This window comes from Brassica napus, chromosome A3, assembly GCF_020379485.1.
Source record: "Brassica napus cultivar Da-Ae chromosome A3, Da-Ae, whole genome shotgun sequence".
Lineage (NCBI taxonomy): Eukaryota > Viridiplantae > Streptophyta > Magnoliopsida > Brassicales > Brassicaceae > Brassica > Brassica napus.
This window is the reverse complement of record NC_063436.1, coordinates 9,152,463-9,171,579: the sequence shown is the minus strand read 5'-3', so window position 1 is coordinate 9,171,579 and position 19,117 is coordinate 9,152,463. Positions and strand designations below refer to the sequence as shown.

The following is a 19,117-nucleotide window of genomic DNA, read 5'->3' as shown; positions in this document are numbered from 1 at the left end:
TGGAAAAAGAAAAGCATCGTTATTTCGTCGTAAGGTCACGACAAAAAAATTCGTCGTAAAGATAATGTAAATTGACGTGGCATTTACGAAGAAACACTATTTCCTCGTAAACACGACGTAAATTTCGCGAGTTCTTTACGACGAAATATTTTACGTGTACTTAACGAGGAAATTTTGAATCCACCAACTTGGTAGGTGGCTCACGTTTTTTTTTTGGCCATCCAATTAATTTTCGTCGTAATTTCATAGTAAAATTACAACTACCAGATTCGAAATTTCCTATAAATATGGATGTTTGAACATCATTTTAAACACACCAACAACAAAAAACGTGAAAGAAAAAAAAATGGCTGGCTCTGGGACTATTTACGAGTTGCGGAATTGGATGTATATGCATAGAGATGCTAACGGGAGAGTGACGAAAGAATACATTGCGGGGCTGGAGACATTTATGCACCAAGTAGATTCAACACCACTCGCCCAAGAAAGTGGTAAGATGTTCTGTCCTTGTCGAAAATGCAACAATTCGAAATTGGCAAACCGTAAAAATGTTTGGAAGCATTTAATAAATAGAGGTTTCACGCCAAATTACTATATCTGGTTTCAACATGGGGAAGGTTTTAATTATGATCAGAATGAAGCTAGTAGTAGTAATAGCAATTTTCAGGAAGAACCGGTTAATCATCATTTGCATAATGAACATAGTTACCATCAGGAGGAGATGGTAGATTATGATAGGGTTCATGATATGGTAGCTGATGCATTCGTAGCTCATGATGAAGATGAAGAACCAAATATAGATGCAAAAACGTTTTACGGAATGTTAAACGCGGCGAATCAACCACTTTACAGTGGTTGTAGAGAAGGTCTCTCTAAATTGTCGTTGGCTGCTAGAATGATGAATATTAAAACTGATCACAATCTACCTGAAAGTTGCATGAACGAATGGGCGGACTTGTTTAAAGAGTATTTGCCGGAAGACAATGTGTCTGCTGATTCTTATTATGAGATTCAGAAATTGGTTTATAGTCTTGGGTTGCCTTCGGAGATGATAGATGTCTGCATCGACAACTGCATGATCTATTGGGGAGATGATAAGAAGCTAGAAGAATGTCGATTCTGCAAGAAGTCACGATTCAAGCCGCAAGGACGGGGACGTAATAGGGTACCGTACCAAAAGATGTGGTACCTACCAATTACAGACAGATTGAAAAGATTGTATCAATCAGAGCAGACTGCTGCAAAGATGAGATGGCATGCCGAGCATACTCAGACGGATGGTGAGATGACTCATCCATCAGATGCAAAAGCCTGGAAACATTTCAACAAAGTACATCCGGATTTTGCTAGCAATAGCCAGAATGTGTATCTCGGATTATGCACAGATGGATTTAGTCCGTTCAGAATGAACTCATCTTTGTTCTTATCTCTCACTTTCCAACTACCGATTTCCAAAGAGAATGTTTTCTTACCATATAACACATGCTATGATCATCCCTAAATCGGCCCAAAACATCGATTATTGTGATGTATATTTCAAATTCTATGCAATTGCTTATGTAACATATTAGTATTGTTAGTTTATCTTTAGTTCGTTTCATCTTACAGCAAAATCTTTAACTACCACAGTACCTTACTATTAATCTATTATATTTTGGCGGTTAGATTCACTTTCGGCTGTTGCTCCCCCTTTATCATATCGAGCGCTGTGAAAGCGTATGGATAATATTTCATAATTGGTATTCAAAAACATCGGACTCTTAGATATTTAATTAGTCCTTTCAAGATGGTTTATGAAAGAAATATTATATAGACCCCAGTTTCTGTGGAAAAGTAGCTCTAATTTTCAACAAGAAACCATAACCATTTTGAGACATGGGTACTAGACTCTTTACGTGTAAGACCGATTGTTCATGCAAATTGAGATTCTCATTTTTTATATAAAGACAGTAAAACAAAACAAAAACGGCAAGGAAACTTCTCAAATATACTAATATATGGTAGCAATTTTTTATAGTCAAATCAATAGCTTAGTATTGGGGATGCGTGCAGATTCAAGGACATTTAATGAGACCTCGTAACTCGTCACCAATAAAACAGGTTGTCTTATCTTTTAAACTTAGTTAGAGATCATAGGGATTATACTTACGGGAAAAGGAACCCACAGATGTGCCTCACATGTGATGTGAGTGTGATGCCCCCTATAACGTCTATGCATGTGTTTGTATATAAATACATACCCACAATCAAGCCCACTGGAAGGACGTGACTGAGTAGCCATCATTGTAGAGTGAAAAAATGGCGTCGAGACCAGGTCTTCTCACGGACTGGCCATGGACACCTCTTGGAAGCTTTAAGGTCTGTTTTACTGCTCTTATTGCTTCGTAGCATCTTTCTATATGCATTTATAGACAGTTGTTTGTTAATTTTTTTGGGCTTTCAACTTACATAAGTGAATTTACCTAAGTTTGTTATAATATTATTAGACTTTTTTATGGGATCTTTTCTCCAACTGTTTGTATCAACCATGCATGAACCATTAGTAATAATGTTCGTTTAAAATGTGGATAATATTGCAGTACTTGGTGGTGGTACCGCTGGTTATCGACAGCATCTACTCGTACGCGACAATGCGAGATATGGATAAACTTTTGATAGTGGCGGTAATGGTGGGGCGGATTGTTCACAGCCAGATGTGGATAAGTTATGCCCGCTACAAAACTGCGAAAGGAACCAAACGGATCGTGAACAAATCCATAGAGTTTGATCAAGTCGACCGAGAACGTACCTGGGACGATCAGGTCATCTTCAACACTCTTATTGTTTACTTAACCAAAGTGTATGTCTTAGGAACCAACACCGTTCCCTTTTGGCGAGTCGATGGAGTGGTTCAAGTCGCTCTTCTCCATGCGGGTCCGGTTGAGTTCATCTACTACTGGTTTCACAGAGTACCACTTCCTCTACTCTCGCTACCATTCACACCACCACTCATCCATCGTCACCGAGCCCATCACTTGTACGTACATATATAACACTTATACATACTTCCTAACAAAACATATAAAACTGTTTAAATTTCCCTATCTACTACTTCATTTGCCTGTTGCAAGTTTGAATGGTATATACTTGCCTAAATTTTAAATACTAAGTTATTTGGTTAAGACTTATTGCTTTTTATTTAGGTTCGAAAAAACTAAATTGTAAAAGTTCTATGTATATGTTGCTTAAGCAAAAAAAAAATATTTATGACAAATATATATTATTTTTAGTATATATATCTAATATAATAACGTGTACTATGATCACGTATGTTTTCACTGTTTAATATCAGATTGTTTAAGTATGCACAGAATTGTGTTTCATCAAAAACAGTTGTCTAAAAGATTTGCTACGATGACACTAATATAAAATAATATAATGCATAATTTTGATTGCAGCGGTGGTACATCCGTTTGCGGAGCACATTGGCTATACACTAATCTTGGGGATACCTCTAGTAACGACTTTGCTATGCGGCACGGTCTCTGCTGCCTCCATTGCACTCTACATAACTTACATAGATTTCATGAACAACTTGGGTCACTGCAACTTTGAGCTCATTCCGAGATCTTTCTTCTCCCTTTTCCCTCCTCTTAAGTACCTCTGCTACACTCCTTCGTAAGTCCTTCAAGATCCACTAGAATAGTAGTATTTTCACCATTACAATTTTGTGTTACAATATTATTCCACTTTTAACAAATGAGTTTCAATTAAAACACTAGAAGTTTTTGGTTATCAAACACAAAACATAAATTATACACTATTAGGAATACCACATCGGCACACTGAAACAATTTTGACACTAAACGTATATAACTATTCCAGATTTCACTCTCTCCACCACACGCAATTCAGGACAAACTATTCTCTGTTCATGCCAATGTACGACTACGTTTATGGGACCAACGACAAGTGCAGTGACTCATTGTACGAATCATCGTTGGAGGAAGAAGAAGAGAAGCCGGACGCAATTCATCTCACCCATCTAACATCACTGGACTCTATATACCATCTCCGCCTTGGCTTTGCTTCCCTCTCCTCGCACCCCCTATCTTCTCGGTGTTACCTAGTCCTGATGAGACCATTCACTCTAATCATCTCCTTAATGCTAACTTCTTTCTCTTCTCGAACATTTGTCTTCGAGAGAAACCGCATTGGTGATCTCACCCTTCACTCCCATCTCCTTCCCAAGTTCTCCTCTCATGTTTGCCTCTACTCTCCCTTATCTAGTCTCTCTACAATCTATCATATAGTTACATGTCTTGTAATTAACTTTGTTCTGCAATCAACAGTACAAGTCGCGGCAGCAAAAGGAATCTATCAACAAAATGATAGAGGCGGCTATCCTTGAAGCGGAGAAGAAGGATGTGAGAGTAATGAGTTTGGGGCTACTGAACCAGGCATGCAATTAATAAATCAATTAGCTATTATTAAGTTGTAAAATTCTAACGAGAGGTAGACCCCATACATTATACATATTTAAACCCTAACTAATACTATAATATGGTTAGGGAGAAGAATTAAATGGCTATGGAGAAATGTACGTAAGGAAATATCCAAAGCTAAAGATTAGGATAGTAGATGGAAGCAGTCTCGCAGCTGCGGTGGTGGTTCATAGTATTCCTGTTGACACGAGAGAAGTTCTCTTTCGAGGCCGAATCACAAAAATTGGTCGTGCCATTGTCATTTCTCTTTGCCAAAATGGCATCAAGGTACCTATTTAAATATATAAAAATATATATGTTTATGTTTCTTTAGTTTTCAACAGTTATAAAAATCTCCTGAAGCGATTCTACATTTGACTGTAATAATTAGCTCGCATTTTAAATTTTTGGGATTCTTAATAAACTAAGTTAATAAATAGGTGATGGTTTTACGCGAGGAAGAGCATAGCATGCTAAACGGATTCATTGGCGGGCATTGCAAGGAAAATCTGGTCCTCACAACCAATTACTCCCCAATGGTATGTGACATTAGTACATCATAACAATCATTTTTCTAAAAGCTGATAAGTAGTATTTTCATAAAACTATGTAACATAATATATGATGCATAGATTTGGTTGGTGGGAGATGGGCTAAGCAAAGAAGACCAGAAGAAGGCAAGGAAGGGAACTCTCTTTATTCCTTTCTCTCAATTTCCTCCTAGTAAACTTCGAAAAGACTGCTTTTACCATACCACTCCGGCTATGATCATCCCTGACGCTGCCCAAAACATCGATTCTTGTGAGGTATATACATTTTAATAATTTTAGTAAAACTATCTTACAACTAACTATGATGTATAACACATATGTTGTATAAAATACAGAATTGGCTAGGAAGGAGAGTGATGAGCGCGTGGAGAGTTGGTGGGATAGTGCATGCGCTTGAAGGATGGGAGGAACACGAGTGTGGTCTTGAAGTTCCAATGGCTAATCCTCCAAGAGTTTGGGAAGCTGCTCTTCGACATGGTTTCAAACCACTGGTTTTGCCATCTTTAGAGACCAAATGATTGGGTAATTTATTGAAGGTTTGGTCTCAATTACAGTTTGTACTAAGCACCAAAAAGGAGTTTGTAAGAACATGTTCTATCCCATGTCTCTAAGGGAGGTTCATAATATTATAAAATAAAACATTGTGTGGATACCTCATCCAATAGTTTCTCAAGAACTGAAGCTAACTATCAGATCCCTCACCAGGACTTAGCTTGAGTCTCAAATAATTGTGGCTTAACTTGACAAAGCTAAACCGGAATTAGCCGTGACAACAACTCAAGATCCGAAACTAACTCTCAACAAGATCTTACTGGCAGCAAAATCGATCACTATGGAGTTCCCGGTAACCAATGAGGAGTTCTGACAAGTAATATTCACTGGTTCAAGTATGATTCCCAACCTTGACGCTCAAGTTTCTCACCTTTAACCATGTTCTCTTCTCTCATGTCTTCCTGGTACTGACTCATCCTGATCAAACCAAAACCCATAAGTCTTATTTATTCTTGTTTAAGCCGACTCTTATGTAACAAGAGAGAAATAAAAATAAGAACCTTGAGACGAGATCAGTATCAGAGATCCCCAGCATCCTGATAGCAAGCAAGGCTGCGTTGGTGGAGTTGTTTATAGCAACTGTGGCTACAGGAACACCCCTAGGCATCTTTTGTCACACAAACAAAAAAAAAAAGAATGTAAAAGGTTTGAATAATTGACAAAATGAAAGCGAATCTTGAAGCAAAGTGTGTGTGTACCTGAACGATGGAGAGAAGTGAATCAACTCCATCCAAACGGGTAGCACGTACAGGGACACCAATCACAGGTAAAGGAGTGAGTGAAGCAACCATACCTAATTTTCAAAAGAAAGAAAAGAGACGCATCTGTTTCGGAGAATCTAGTATTTTTAATGGACAAGATTGAGTTCATGTTTAAGACATACCTGGTAAGTGAGCAGCACCACCAGCACCTGCAATTATCACTTGGACTCCTCTACTATGAGCTGAGCTTGCATATGAAAACATCATCTCTGGTGTGCGATGTGCTGATACTATCTTCACCTGTAAACCAATGATGACTCATACCATTCGAGATTGCTAAAGCAATGATTAATGTCAAGTTCAAGTATTTTAACCTCATATGTAACAGCAAACATGTCGAGAATCTTGGCAGCATCTTTCATAATAGGAAGATCAGAGTCTGAACCCATGATGATACCAACACGAGGTGTCTCTGCAATGTGTAAAACAACATGCAACAAAACCTCAGTCAAATACATCTTAAATTCATGAAGGTTGAAGACATTTGTAAAGTAAAAGCCAATGGTTTAAGATACTATATGGAAACTTACCATGTACTTGATGGGTTTGCTCACTTAATATACATTGCAACCTTTGTTCCAAAACACCAATAGACTGCCCCACAAGAGTGATGTGTCCCATCTTCCGCTGTTTTCTCATTTCTGACAACAAGATTTCATCATATACAAGCTTTGTGAGTAACTATACACTTGACAAAAACACTAACGAGACAACAGTAAGAGAACAGGAATCTAACCTGGCTTGTCATACCAATGCACAGATGCACCTGGTACACTCAGAGCTCTTGCAATGAGCCGATGTGCCAATCTGAAACCAGCTTCTCCCTGAAACATCAAAATTGAAAACAAAACAACTCAAACTGATAAGAACAAGACACTTCAAAACAAATAAAGTAAAGCGGAAACATCCATTATTACATCATCTTCACCCAGAATATTGTACATAATGGAGGCAGGAGTTCTCATAGACGGATCACCGAGTGGAAGACCAACCACAGCTCGCAAGTGTTGTTCAAACTGTGAAGTGTAACATGACTCGATCGTTTGATGTCCACTGTTGTGTGGTCTAGGTGCAACTTCGTTTAGCAGGATCTGAGAGCGATTAAAACTCTGATAAGTACCAAAAAAAAAAATCAAAGAGCCTAAAATGTATGACAGTACCTGACCATCATCTGTCAAGAACAGCTCAACAGCAAAAACACCAGCGCCTTCTAAAGAACCAACAGCCTTTTGGGCAACATCAGTGGCAAGTTTGTTGATCTTCCAAGGCACATCTGCTGGTGCTTTAACTATATGGCATATGTTATCCCTAGAGAGTGCATTTCAATAAGGTCTATTAGTAGAGAAGTAAACCTTTCAATCTTATAAATCACATTAAGACCAGTTTTTTTTTTGTTTGTTACCTGTGAACAGTTTCAACAACTGGATAACAAACCATGGAACCATCTCTTCCCCTAGCCACAATAACAGCCAACTCCTAAAAGTTTTATATGTAAATGATTATAAACATCAGAGGGTGATAAGTTACTTAAGCAAAAGAGGTTGTGATCATCACTTTACCTTTACAAAGGGTGCCCATTTCTCAACGTACAAACCACGACTGAAACCTCCAAGAGCTGAATAAAAAAATCGAAGCAAAGGTTGCTAACTAGAATCTGTGAGACCACTTTGTATATCGTTTAGTGAAGGCATTACCAGTTACAGCAGAAGTAAGCGCGTCTTGGCTATTAGCAACTGCATTTCCTCGTCCATCATAAGCTAATCTCTTGCTCTTGATCATAAGAGGGTAACCAAAAAGTTCACCTGCTCTTTCAGCTCCTTCAATATCGCTTATCTATAACATCAAGGCTTAGGGGTTAAAGATACTTAACAAACTCCTAATGATTCATGGAAACATAAGCAAAGGCCTAACCTCCATAAACTCTGGAAGTGGGATGCCATGCCGAGAGAAATGAACTTTTTGTATGTATTTATCCTGAAAAAAACATCAAACTGCCTTACACAAAACATATTGCTTGAAAAGTTTCAATTACTCATCACACTTCAGTTAAGAAACCTGTATTATCCTGATAGTAGAGGCTTTTGGTTGGACATCTACTCCTTGTTTCTCAAGCTTCTCTAGTGTTTCAACGTCAACATGTTCAATTTCTACTGTCAAGACTCCACATCTAACTACGGCAATAAAACAAAATCATCCATCAATATTGTTACAGACAATAACAATGGAGAACCTAACGCATTAAAGCAACAGAAGGGACCTTTTTGCAAACTCTTCAACTGTAGCACTGTCGTCAAAGCTATCAACCATGTGGCCATAAGCTAATGAGCTTGCTGAACAGTTCTTTGAAGGATCTAGAATCATAACCTTGATGGCCATTTGAGAAGCAGCTTGGCAAAGCATGCGACCTAACTGTCCACCTCCCAACACTCCCACAATGATCTCAGAGACTCCCTTGATATGTGTATCCTCGCTTTCAAAGAGAAAAAGCAAAATAACATTAGAACAACTTTCAATTTTGCTAGACAATCACACTAGCCAAGATACAAGAACCGTTATGATGTGACGACATTATACTCCAAACACATGGGGAGCTACAGGGGACATAGGTACCTGATAGGAGAAGCCTCGTGAGAGCTACACGCTAACACCGGGTTGAATTTCTCAGAAGAAGAATAAGTAAGACCCTTCTGAAGATTCGCCATGGTGAAGGAGTTGGTTTTGCTAACTGGAAGAGATCCAACTCTGGAAGTGAAGCGAGGAGTGTAAAGGACAGGACTTGGATTCCCAGAGACAAGAACAGCAGCTGAGCTCTGTTTCAGAAGCAACATCTAGAACATAGCTGCAGTATTAGCAACCAATACAAACAACTAGATTCATCATCGCATACTGAACTCTGTATTCAGTTCCGTTCAAAGAAGAAGAAGAGTGCTTAGACCAAAACCTTAAGTCAGTGCCAATAGCTAAACCAATGACACTTTAAAATGCAAATTGAGAAGAAAACTAAACCAACCTGGTTTCGAGCTGTGGCTTGACAAGGAGAAAGAGGATGCGAGAAGTTAAGCTTCGAAGGTTCGATTTTTATTTGAGGGAAACAAAACCCATTAACTCACTCACACAGAGAGAGAGAGAGGATGCGAGACTAACTCAAACTCAAACTCAGGTGGTTCTTAAGAGAAGAGTTTTGGGAAAGATACAATACGGTTTGAACAGTACCATCCCTAAATAATCGGTTCGCAAGTTTTACCGGTCTATTCTATATTATTAAAATAGAAGTCATGTGCAATTTTTTAATTTGGACTATTCTTAAGAAAAATTGTTTAAATTATTTTTTGTATAAATAGTTGAAATATTTGAATTACTTAAAAACAAACAAATCAAATAGATATTTCTACATTTTCTCTGAAATTGTAATCTGAATAAAAATCTTTTCATATATTTTTTTTAAATATAATATATATTTCATTTTTCATTAAAATAAAAATTTAAATATTTAATTAATTTCGTATTTATTTAAAATAAATGTACATTTTATTTTTCACTTAAACAAAAAATTTAAATGTTTAGTTAATTTCGTGTTAATTTAAAAAATCAAATGTATATTTCATTTTAACTAAAAAAAACTATTTAAATATCTAATTAATTTTGTAACTATAATTAATCTCATGTACACTTTTTATTAAACTTCCGATATATATTTAATATGATAATTTTCAATAAAAGTTTTGATTTTTAATCAATAAGGTTTTTCAATTTTGATTTTTGTATCACATGATTTAAGATATGCTATCACTGAAAATTTAAAACAAATAAATTAAATTACTGCATCTGAACTATAAAATTGTTGTGTTTCAAAATGTTATATTAAAAAATTACTAAGATGATAAATATTATAATTAATCATGTAAAACAAATAATTATGTGTATAAAAATAAAAATAATCACCCACACGGTTGTGCGGATCAAGCGTTAGTGTTAAAGTTAAGTTCAAAACAAATCTAGTGTTTAAGCGGCCTGAGATGATGAATGTAACTTTTAACTTTGTCTTATCTTCATTGCTGTTTTATGTCTACTAATAAAATAAAAAGCAATGCATTTAAATAGAGGACATATATATATTGAAGAAGGATTGGATAAATATATGTAAGATGATAAAGTTGCATATTATTATTACATGTATAAAGTTGGATATTATAAAATGTTCTACAGCTTATATATGGTCACATTCACCAATAGCAACTGCTTCATCACACTAGGCTTAATCTCACCTTCCTCCGCCACGATACCGCTCTGGCAGAGGTGCCAACGAAGAATTGGCCGAATAATACGACCTCGAGCCTGTGGATACAGATTTATTAACTAAACTCTGTGAATGTGATTGTGGTTGAACAGTAGTTGTTTCCGTGGCCGGAGGAACATTGTTTCCACTTCCTTTGGTGCAGCAGCAGCAGATATTCCCCATGACTGAGTGATGTAAGACTCAAAAAGTGATGTCTTTCTGCGATGAAAGCAAAGTTCGGCTTTTATATTAACTGTGTTGTGGTTGGTGGAAAACATTTGTGTAAAGTTTGACTTTGGCGGGACTACATATCAGTCAAAGTCAAAATTTGCTTTATTTCTTTGATATTCTAATTTTGTAATGTTTGATTATAGAAAGTATCCCACCAATTATACAACAAAATCAATACTATTAAAAATGAACGAGTTTTAATAAGTCTACCTATGAAAATCATTTTGGATATTTTCTTTTTTTCATTTTTTTTGTCTTACCTTCTATATGTAACAATATATGACAAGATATTTAACTCTATATATGTGCCCGTTTTTTACTCTAACTACCAGACTGGTTATATTATTATAATTCTAAACCGTTTAATGGATTAGTAAACCATCATACCAAAACAAAATAAATTATAAGAGCCACACACTATTTCTAAACCGTGACATATTATAGTTATGAAACTAACAGTTTGTACGAAAACTAACTTCGATTATATGACCCACCAGCTATTTCTAAACCTGTAACATATTATACTTATTAAATTAATACAAAAATTACACTTCAAACATGATTTGTATTAAAGACCTAAGACACTATAGGTTATACGATAATACCACATTATTCATCACATCTTTATCCTGCCATCGTGCAACTTCTGTTTGTTAAAATGAAAAACCTTCTTGGATGTTTCACACTGTTTTTACATGTCTTCTCTTCCTGAGTGAAAAACCGTATATGTCAACACATTATTCAATATCACTTATTAAAATATCAATCTTGTCTGTATAAAAAAAAACTTAAAACACAATAGCTTATACATACCACAATGTTCATCAGATAGTATTTACATAATTTATACAATTAACTTCAAATACATCACCATCGTACAATATTTTGTTACCAACGTTGCTAATCACATTTTTTAAAGATTAACTTCAATTTACAATTTTAAACGATAAGCTTTGTTGCTAATCACATATTTAAAATTTAAAATTTAAGTTCGTAACAAACGATGACACTTAAAATTCTGATGACTTCCTCTACAAGTTTATTTAGTACGGCCAATTGCATAATTTACCTTAATTCTATCAACCAAAATATCTAATCGATTCTACTTATATTTTTTACCAAGATTTTCGATAACCTACATTGATTACAATATATTCTATCATAACTTATCTTAACCTACATCGACAATAAATTTATATTCTTTTCATTACATTAATAACGGTTTTTTTATTTTAATGTGTTTTTACCATATTCGTTTTATTATATCCTAACTTGACTCTATACGAATAACTGGATCTATCGAGAAGTCTGAATAGGATATTAAAACTTAGTGAAAACATTGTATCGGAGTGAAAAATAATAATAGAACAACTTTTAAATATTATAGATATCTAATAAATATATATAAATTCATTTAATATTGGCGTATCGATTAACAAAACCATATACGCTTCTTAGGCGCGGATCAAAATCTAGTTACTTCATTCATAGTCCAAACAAGATATGATGATTTGGGCTCTAGCCAAAGCGTACATAACTGTAGTTGTAAAATTGTATAAAATATTAAATACTGGTTAGGATATAGCGGGCTAGACATTGTATATATAAATTATTTTTATGTATTATATATTTCTTTTTATATATTATGAAATAATTAATATATACTAAATAATTAATAAGTCAGTAACTATTACATATATAATTAAATTGGTGAGAACACATAAATAAATTTTATTAATCCAAACAATTATTTTTTCTATTTTATATGGTATATAATTAATTTAAATGATATTAATACATATATATAGATTATATTTTTATATTGATATGTATTAAATAATGTTTTCTACTCATATAATTTTTTGATCTTTTGTATCTTTTTATAAAAAAAACTTTAAATCACTTAACAAAAACAATTTTGTGTGATGGTTAATAGTTTTAGTAATTTATATATTTTTTTTAAACTCAATGCAAAATTTTAATTTTAAGTTGTCAATATTTGTTCAAAGCTTTTATCAAAAAAGTTGACCAACGCAAATTTTGAAATTAAATATTTTATTTATTTTATATGTTATATAGTTTAATTTAAACAATATATATATATATTTAATCATAATATTTATTAGATAATACTTCTTACTTATATGATTTTTTGTAATTATTTGTTCTTGTCATAAGAAAAAAAAATTAAATCATAGATCACAAAAATTTCAACATGAAATTTTTAACAGTTTTAGTAATTTAATAATTTATAGTCATTTTAAAAATTCAAAATATAACAATAAGAAAAGGATTCATTTGGATTAAAAATTAATAATTTATTCAGTTGTGTTCACTATGATAAGAAAAGGATTCATTTACTATATCATCATCCATTAATCTTTTCTCCTAATCTAAGGTGTCCTATTCGAGCAGGCGTTGCAGCTTCAGGAGGCAAAACTAAAAGCACTTTGACCTGGCTTCAAAGCCCGAAGGAACAGGCACTCCAACAAAGGACTTGAAGGTGCTTTTCACTCAAGTAACCACTCGGTTCTGATACTCAATTTAGTGTTTTTTCATATCTTTGCCCTTGTAGCAGAGTCGTAGGATTTGAGAATGAGAGGAATGAGTTCTTTGTGTGTCTGAACGGGCTTATTCTATATCTCAAGGGGTCTTGCCCGAGATTCTAAGTAACATCAAAAAGCCTTTGAAATATATTTAGAGATCATCAAAACTAGCAAATAGTGATGAAGGACCACAACTAATAACTAGGAGCTCAGATTCCAAGCTGAAGAATTTTCCAGAAATAGTATTAGCAACGCATCTTATTTCAATGTAGCATTGGTCCTCGTGTGTACATTGGAGAAGTAAAAACCTCCTTTCAAAAACCATATTTTCTCTAAGCTTCCTCTTATACGTGTTACAATCTAAGACAAGTTAACTCTGCTAGCAATATACAAACTCTCGCAATCTCATCATCCCTAGCTACAAGAATAACGTTAGGAGAACCTAGCTGAGTATGTCATAAAATGTTGACTTACATAAAATGTGATTCTTCAGGCGCAGCACTCTAATCTTTCATCTGCAAAAGAGATTGACAGTCTCAGTACAATGTCTCGAAAGAAGCAGATGGTGTTTACAAGGCAATGTGGATATGAATCTGAGCTGTACCTATAGAAAAAGAAAAGAAATGGTCGCTGTTATGCCCACCACAAGGTCAAGCCTTGGACTCTGGTTTCCAAACAGAGAGAGCCATTACGGTTCTTCCTTTCCAGCCTTGCAACAGCCACCGGTTATCTTGATCGATCACAAAGTCCTTGTGGTAGAATGTGTTGACCTTACGCAGTGATGTCTTCATAATGTCCGGGTCAAACGGGACTTGCACCAACCCTGACCTCATAGCTCTGACATGCCACTGCTTATATGTCTCAGGCCTCTCCACTCTTTCCCAACCTTCGCAGGCAATCACATTCAATGCCTCTCTCCCAAAGACCTCCATCTCAAGAAACATCCTCTCTTCGTCTTCCCGTGGCACAATAGTCTCAAGCATGTCGAAAATCGATGAGAAATGAAAAAGAGCCTCGCGAAACCGTGTCACGAAGAAGGGGGCGTTGTATGCACCATTGACAATGCCGAAGACGAAAAGATCAGGATTGATCTTCCCTATCAAACTGAGAACAGCGTCTCTACAGCTCTCTACTTTGACCGACTCGTCATGCAAATTCTCAGCTCTGTACAGACAATTAACAACAGTGATCTCATCCCTGTCTATATCAAGATCTTCAAGCTGAACAGCATCCCACTTTTTAGCAATGGCTTTATACTCAAACGGCACACCAAACTGTTCAGCATACGCTGCTAACCTCTCACCAGTCTCTTCAACCCGCTGCGTAGGACGAAACCCTGGCTGAGGAAACTCAATCCCGGTGACCCGAACCTTCGGTTTTCCATATATCGAAAACCGGTGGATAAGAGTTGGCCACTGGAAACCATAGAGGATACCAAAGTCGATAACATGAACTCTAGGAGAGTTTCCGACAAGATCTCGTATCGTCTTATTGGTAATGAAATAAGATAGCTTCCTGAAAGGGCAACACGCAAGGAAAAGCTGGTGAGCCTTGAGCACAGCTGCAGCAGACCTCGGTTTACTCACAATCCCTTTGTAAATCTGGCTTCCTGTACCGGCTAACCGCGCCTCAAGACCATTAGCAAAACAATGAGCCAGCCTCTGGTTCCCATCACCAAACGGCGTCGAGTGCTGCCGTATCTGCTTCAGCAACTGCCCTGCACATCTGCTGTCATCAGCTGCAACAGCTTGAGCACAATGTATCAAAAGACTCCTCAAGTCCACAACTTCTTTCTTCACCCCTCCTCCTCCTCGGCCTCGTCCTCTTCCTCTGGCTCGTCTCTTCCCTTCTTGAGGCGCTGAGGCTTTCTTCTTCCCCACTCCTTTCTTCAAAACTTCACGTAACGCGTCGAACTCCTTCATGCTCTCCCCACCTGGGACATGAACCAAGATCTTGTCCACCACATCAGACCTTAAAATCGTCTCGGAGAACACTGCAGGCAGCTTGCTGCACCTCTCTTCTTCGCCGCTGTTAGGGTTTCTCCTTACTTTGCTCCTACTGTCCTCTCTGAAGTTCACAATCATCTCATTTCTCTCGCTTCCTTCTTCAACCCCACGCCTAAACAGCCACACAGACTGATCCTCCCTACTAGCATTCGACGATTCATGTACACCGTACGGAGACTGAGGAACACTCAGAACAGGAGAACAACGACTCTGAGGATTCCGAAAATCCAACGTGAAGCCACCACCGCTCATCGGCTTCATTCCGCCGCTCATAAACCCGCCGCCGGAGCCGTTACGATCTCCGGCGGGAACAACGTGGTCAAGATTCTCGACGTAAGGCGAGCTACGCTCGGGGGAGGGAGGATACTTCTTACCGATCGCTTCGTAGAGAGATCGCTCGGCGGCTTCGAGATCGAGAGACTCCTGAAGCATACAGACTCTATCGTCCATGTCTTCCTCCATCAGAATCTGGCTAATGTAGCCTAGAACGGCGTCGGAGAAGTCGAACTCGTCGGCGGGATCTTCTTCTTCTCCCGCCGCTGACGTCACGAAGGCGTTTTGGTTGTTGGAGAGGCCGTGACTGTAGTTGTAACCGTCGAAGAGTGTTAGAGATGAAGGTTGATCGGGTAAGCGGGTTCGATCAGCCGGGGCTGGATCAGTAATCATTTGGATTGTTGTTTGAGAGAGCAAGTTTGAATCCGATGATGACTAGGGAAGAAGACGACGAAGAGAGTAGTAACGAGTGGAGGGGACCAGAAGGAAAAGAGGAATCGAATAAATGCATTTTGTATATTTAATTTTTAATACTAATTTGTTTATTACAAATTACAAAAGTTATTTTAAAAACCGACAATTATGTATATATACTATGTTTAGTTGTTCAGAAAAAAAGAAGATTATACTATGTTTCAGAAACCCTTCAGTAACTAGACGTTTTATATAAAAAAATAAGCGTCAAAATAGATTATTCGAGATCATTAACATTTAAAAATTATTTGTATGTTTTATATTTATATCAGGCATTTCAATATTTTGTGTTTAATTATTTTGAAAATAAATAAAAATTTAAGTATTAAAATCAAAATCAAATAATTTAAATTTATATTAAAAACAAGGAAATTGAGCATTTAATTATAAATAAACTGACAATGAAATTGATATGATTAAATTACTCGTAAAATTATTTTAATATAGTAGATCAGTTAGATTAATTAAAATCGATTTATGATTATATAAAATATTTTTAAAAAAATATTTAATTCTTAAGAATATTATTTTGGCGTTGACCGAATTTTATAATACTTGGGGTGTTATTCAATTAGGTGGTGTTATTCAATCATGTATTTTAATATAGCTTAAATCTAAAAACAATCCACCATTATTCGAATGATGATTATAAATTATATTTTAAAATCTATTGTTATTCACTGAATGATTTAAATCATGTTTTTAAAATCTAGTATTATTTTTTTAAGAATTTTAAAATTCTTTGTATTTTGGATTGATTTCAAATTATTTACTATAGAGCCTCATGAATAAACTATTGAACTCAAAATTCAATACATATTGCAGAGATTTTAGAATTCATCAATTTAAACTATCTTAAAATCTTGAAATTTGATACATTACAAAACATTAATAATTGATTTTAAATCACTAATTTATAACAAACAATTATTATTATTAATGTTTTGTAATCTATCAAATTTTAAAATTTTAAAATATTTTAAGTTGATGGATTCTAAAATCTCTGCAGTATACATTGGATTTTGAGTTTACTCATTTATTCATGAAGTTCCACTAAAAATTATTTGAAATCAATCCAAAATACAAAGGATTTTTAAAAAAATTTAAAAAAAAATAACACTAGATTTTAAAAACTGGATTTAAATTATTCATTGAAAAACTCTAGAATTTAAAATCATCATTCGAAAAACAATAAATTGTGTTTAGATTTAAACTCTATTAAAATACGTGATTGAATAACATCACCATCCCTTATATATTAAAGGAGAAGCATTGTAATAAATGCATTCACACTATAATAGACACGTGGCAGCCTCACGATGATTTGATAATAAATATGCTAATGCGTTCACACTACATTCATAAATGTGTTCACACTATATACTTTATATTTTTAATATAAAACTCATATGCAAGGTTCCAATAAAACTTTGGATTTTTCGTTTCGAATCAAAAAAATAACGAATCAAAATCTAAACTATATATATATATATTATTTTTATTGTTTACGGATAAAGTCAGGCAAAATATTTCTAAATTTTGATTCCATTCGTTATCCGTTTTGATTTGAACCAAAAAATATGGATATCTGTAACTCTACGAAGCAAATCAGTTACTAAAATATAATTAAAAAAAACAAATCACAAATTCCAATATTTTTAGGTACGGATATAAAATTCGTACAGAATTATATATATATATATATATATAGTTTATATAAGTTTACAATATTTTATGAATTAAATTTATTATAATAGGTATTAAAGTTTAGAAAGTTAAATAATATTTTATTTTGTAATAAAATGTTATTATTAAAATTTTCAATTATTTTATAAATTTTATTTTATTTACAGATCAAATAGGATATTCTTTAAAATTCTAAATCATTTCGGTTATCAGAGTCACCGACTATCTAGGTGGCTAAAGATTGAATCGACTTGAATGCCTCCAAATACCCAGATATTTGATCTGTGCCCAACTCTATTTACGGATACAATTGATTTTTCTTTATATGAAAACAATTCACTAATGTCAAGGCCTTTTTAATTTTTAATTAATTTTAATTTTATCTTTCATGTATTATTTAGAACAAAAATGTCATTTAATATTAATTAACAATATCTTTATATATTTGTCATTTATTCTTATATACTTTTACATACAAATACATGGGCACATTAATGTGAGCACCTTATAAGTATTTACCACCACTGAAGTATCTATTTTTTTTTTGAAGTTGAAATATTTTTTTTCTTAATGCTTCTTTCACTACGGACCAAATTGTAGTGAAATGATTTATCTTAATAATTTTCTTTTCTTTTTCTTGAACTATTATCCGCTTACAAACTATGATATAAAACCATTGGTTCGACATGACGATTATCTTAAATTTATAACATGAAAATAAATAAATAATAGTAATTTTTACCAAAAAAAACTAAAAAATCAAACATTCTAACAGAACAAACTAAAATAAATATTAATTTAAAATAATGGTTATATTTTAGGAGATTAAAAACTAAAAAATAACTTAAAACCGAACCGATATCCAAATTAAACAAATTTAGCATGTTTTTATTAAAAATAACAAAACTAATAATCACATTCCGTGCAAGGCGCGGATTATTACCTAGTAGTATACTAAATTTAGTTACATCTCACTAAACCTTTTATAAGTTCTTTTTCATAAGGTGGAAGGGACCGCGGAATCTGAATAAACGCATATTTATGTCTTTAAATTAAAAGTTTTTTTATGTCAAAAATATTAAAAGTTTTTATCCGAGGTAGGGTAAACGAACCGTAGCCGTTGATCTTTAAATCTTTCATAAAGAGGTTTTTATGTGGGGACCTGTCGTCTTGCTTCATTTGACATTAGCGAAAATGTGCTTTTCTCTATCGGTTGGTTGCTTGCCACGTGTTGTATTTACAGTAATTAATGCTTGCAACTCTCTTTTAAAAATTGTAATTAGTACGCTATATTTAAA

General features: G+C 34.6%; 2 protein-coding genes and 1 pseudogene across 4 annotated transcripts; 1 reads left to right on the top strand and 2 right to left on the bottom strand.

Annotated features, from left to right (window-relative positions):
• The first annotated feature begins 1,397 nt into the window (after positions 1 to 1,397).
• Positions 1,398 to 5,532, top strand: LOC106409828 (annotated as a pseudogene).
• Positions 5,533 to 5,589: 57 nt separating this feature from the next.
• LOC106392916 (phosphoribosylaminoimidazole carboxylase, chloroplastic) lies at positions 5,590 to 9,526 on the bottom strand. Of its 3 annotated transcripts, none has more exons than XM_022715950.2 (17): positions 9,338 to 9,526; positions 8,938 to 9,220; positions 8,585 to 8,797; positions 8,383 to 8,494; positions 8,239 to 8,301; positions 8,022 to 8,160; positions 7,887 to 7,942; positions 7,730 to 7,803; positions 7,488 to 7,635; positions 7,245 to 7,418; positions 7,064 to 7,151; positions 6,858 to 6,968; positions 6,642 to 6,739; positions 6,450 to 6,567; positions 6,265 to 6,359; positions 6,067 to 6,173; positions 5,590 to 5,983 (listed from the first exon to the last, which is right to left on the bottom strand). In XM_022715950.2, exons 2-17 carry the CDS (start codon positions 9,153 to 9,155, stop codon positions 5,890 to 5,892), a joined length of 1,908 nt encoding a protein of 635 aa, XP_022571671.2. In that variant the 5' UTR covers positions 9,156 to 9,220; positions 9,338 to 9,526; the 3' UTR covers positions 5,590 to 5,889. The 3 variants fall into 3 exon arrangements, with proteins under 3 accessions (XP_022571671.2, XP_013689145.2, XP_013689143.2); XM_013833691.3 differs by having other exon boundaries at positions 8,938 to 9,166; XM_013833689.3 differs by having other exon boundaries at positions 8,938 to 9,155.
• A 4,094-nt stretch (positions 9,527 to 13,620) lies between these two features.
• Positions 13,621 to 16,303, bottom strand: LOC106409817 (scarecrow-like protein 9). The gene is made up of 2 exons (XM_048775701.1): positions 13,985 to 16,303; positions 13,621 to 13,895 (listed from the first exon to the last, which is right to left on the bottom strand). Exon 1 carries the CDS (start codon positions 16,050 to 16,052, stop codon positions 14,031 to 14,033), a length of 2,022 nt encoding a protein of 673 aa, XP_048631658.1. The 5' UTR covers positions 16,053 to 16,303; the 3' UTR covers positions 13,621 to 13,895; positions 13,985 to 14,030.
• Positions 16,304 to 19,117: the final 2,814 nt, after the last annotated feature.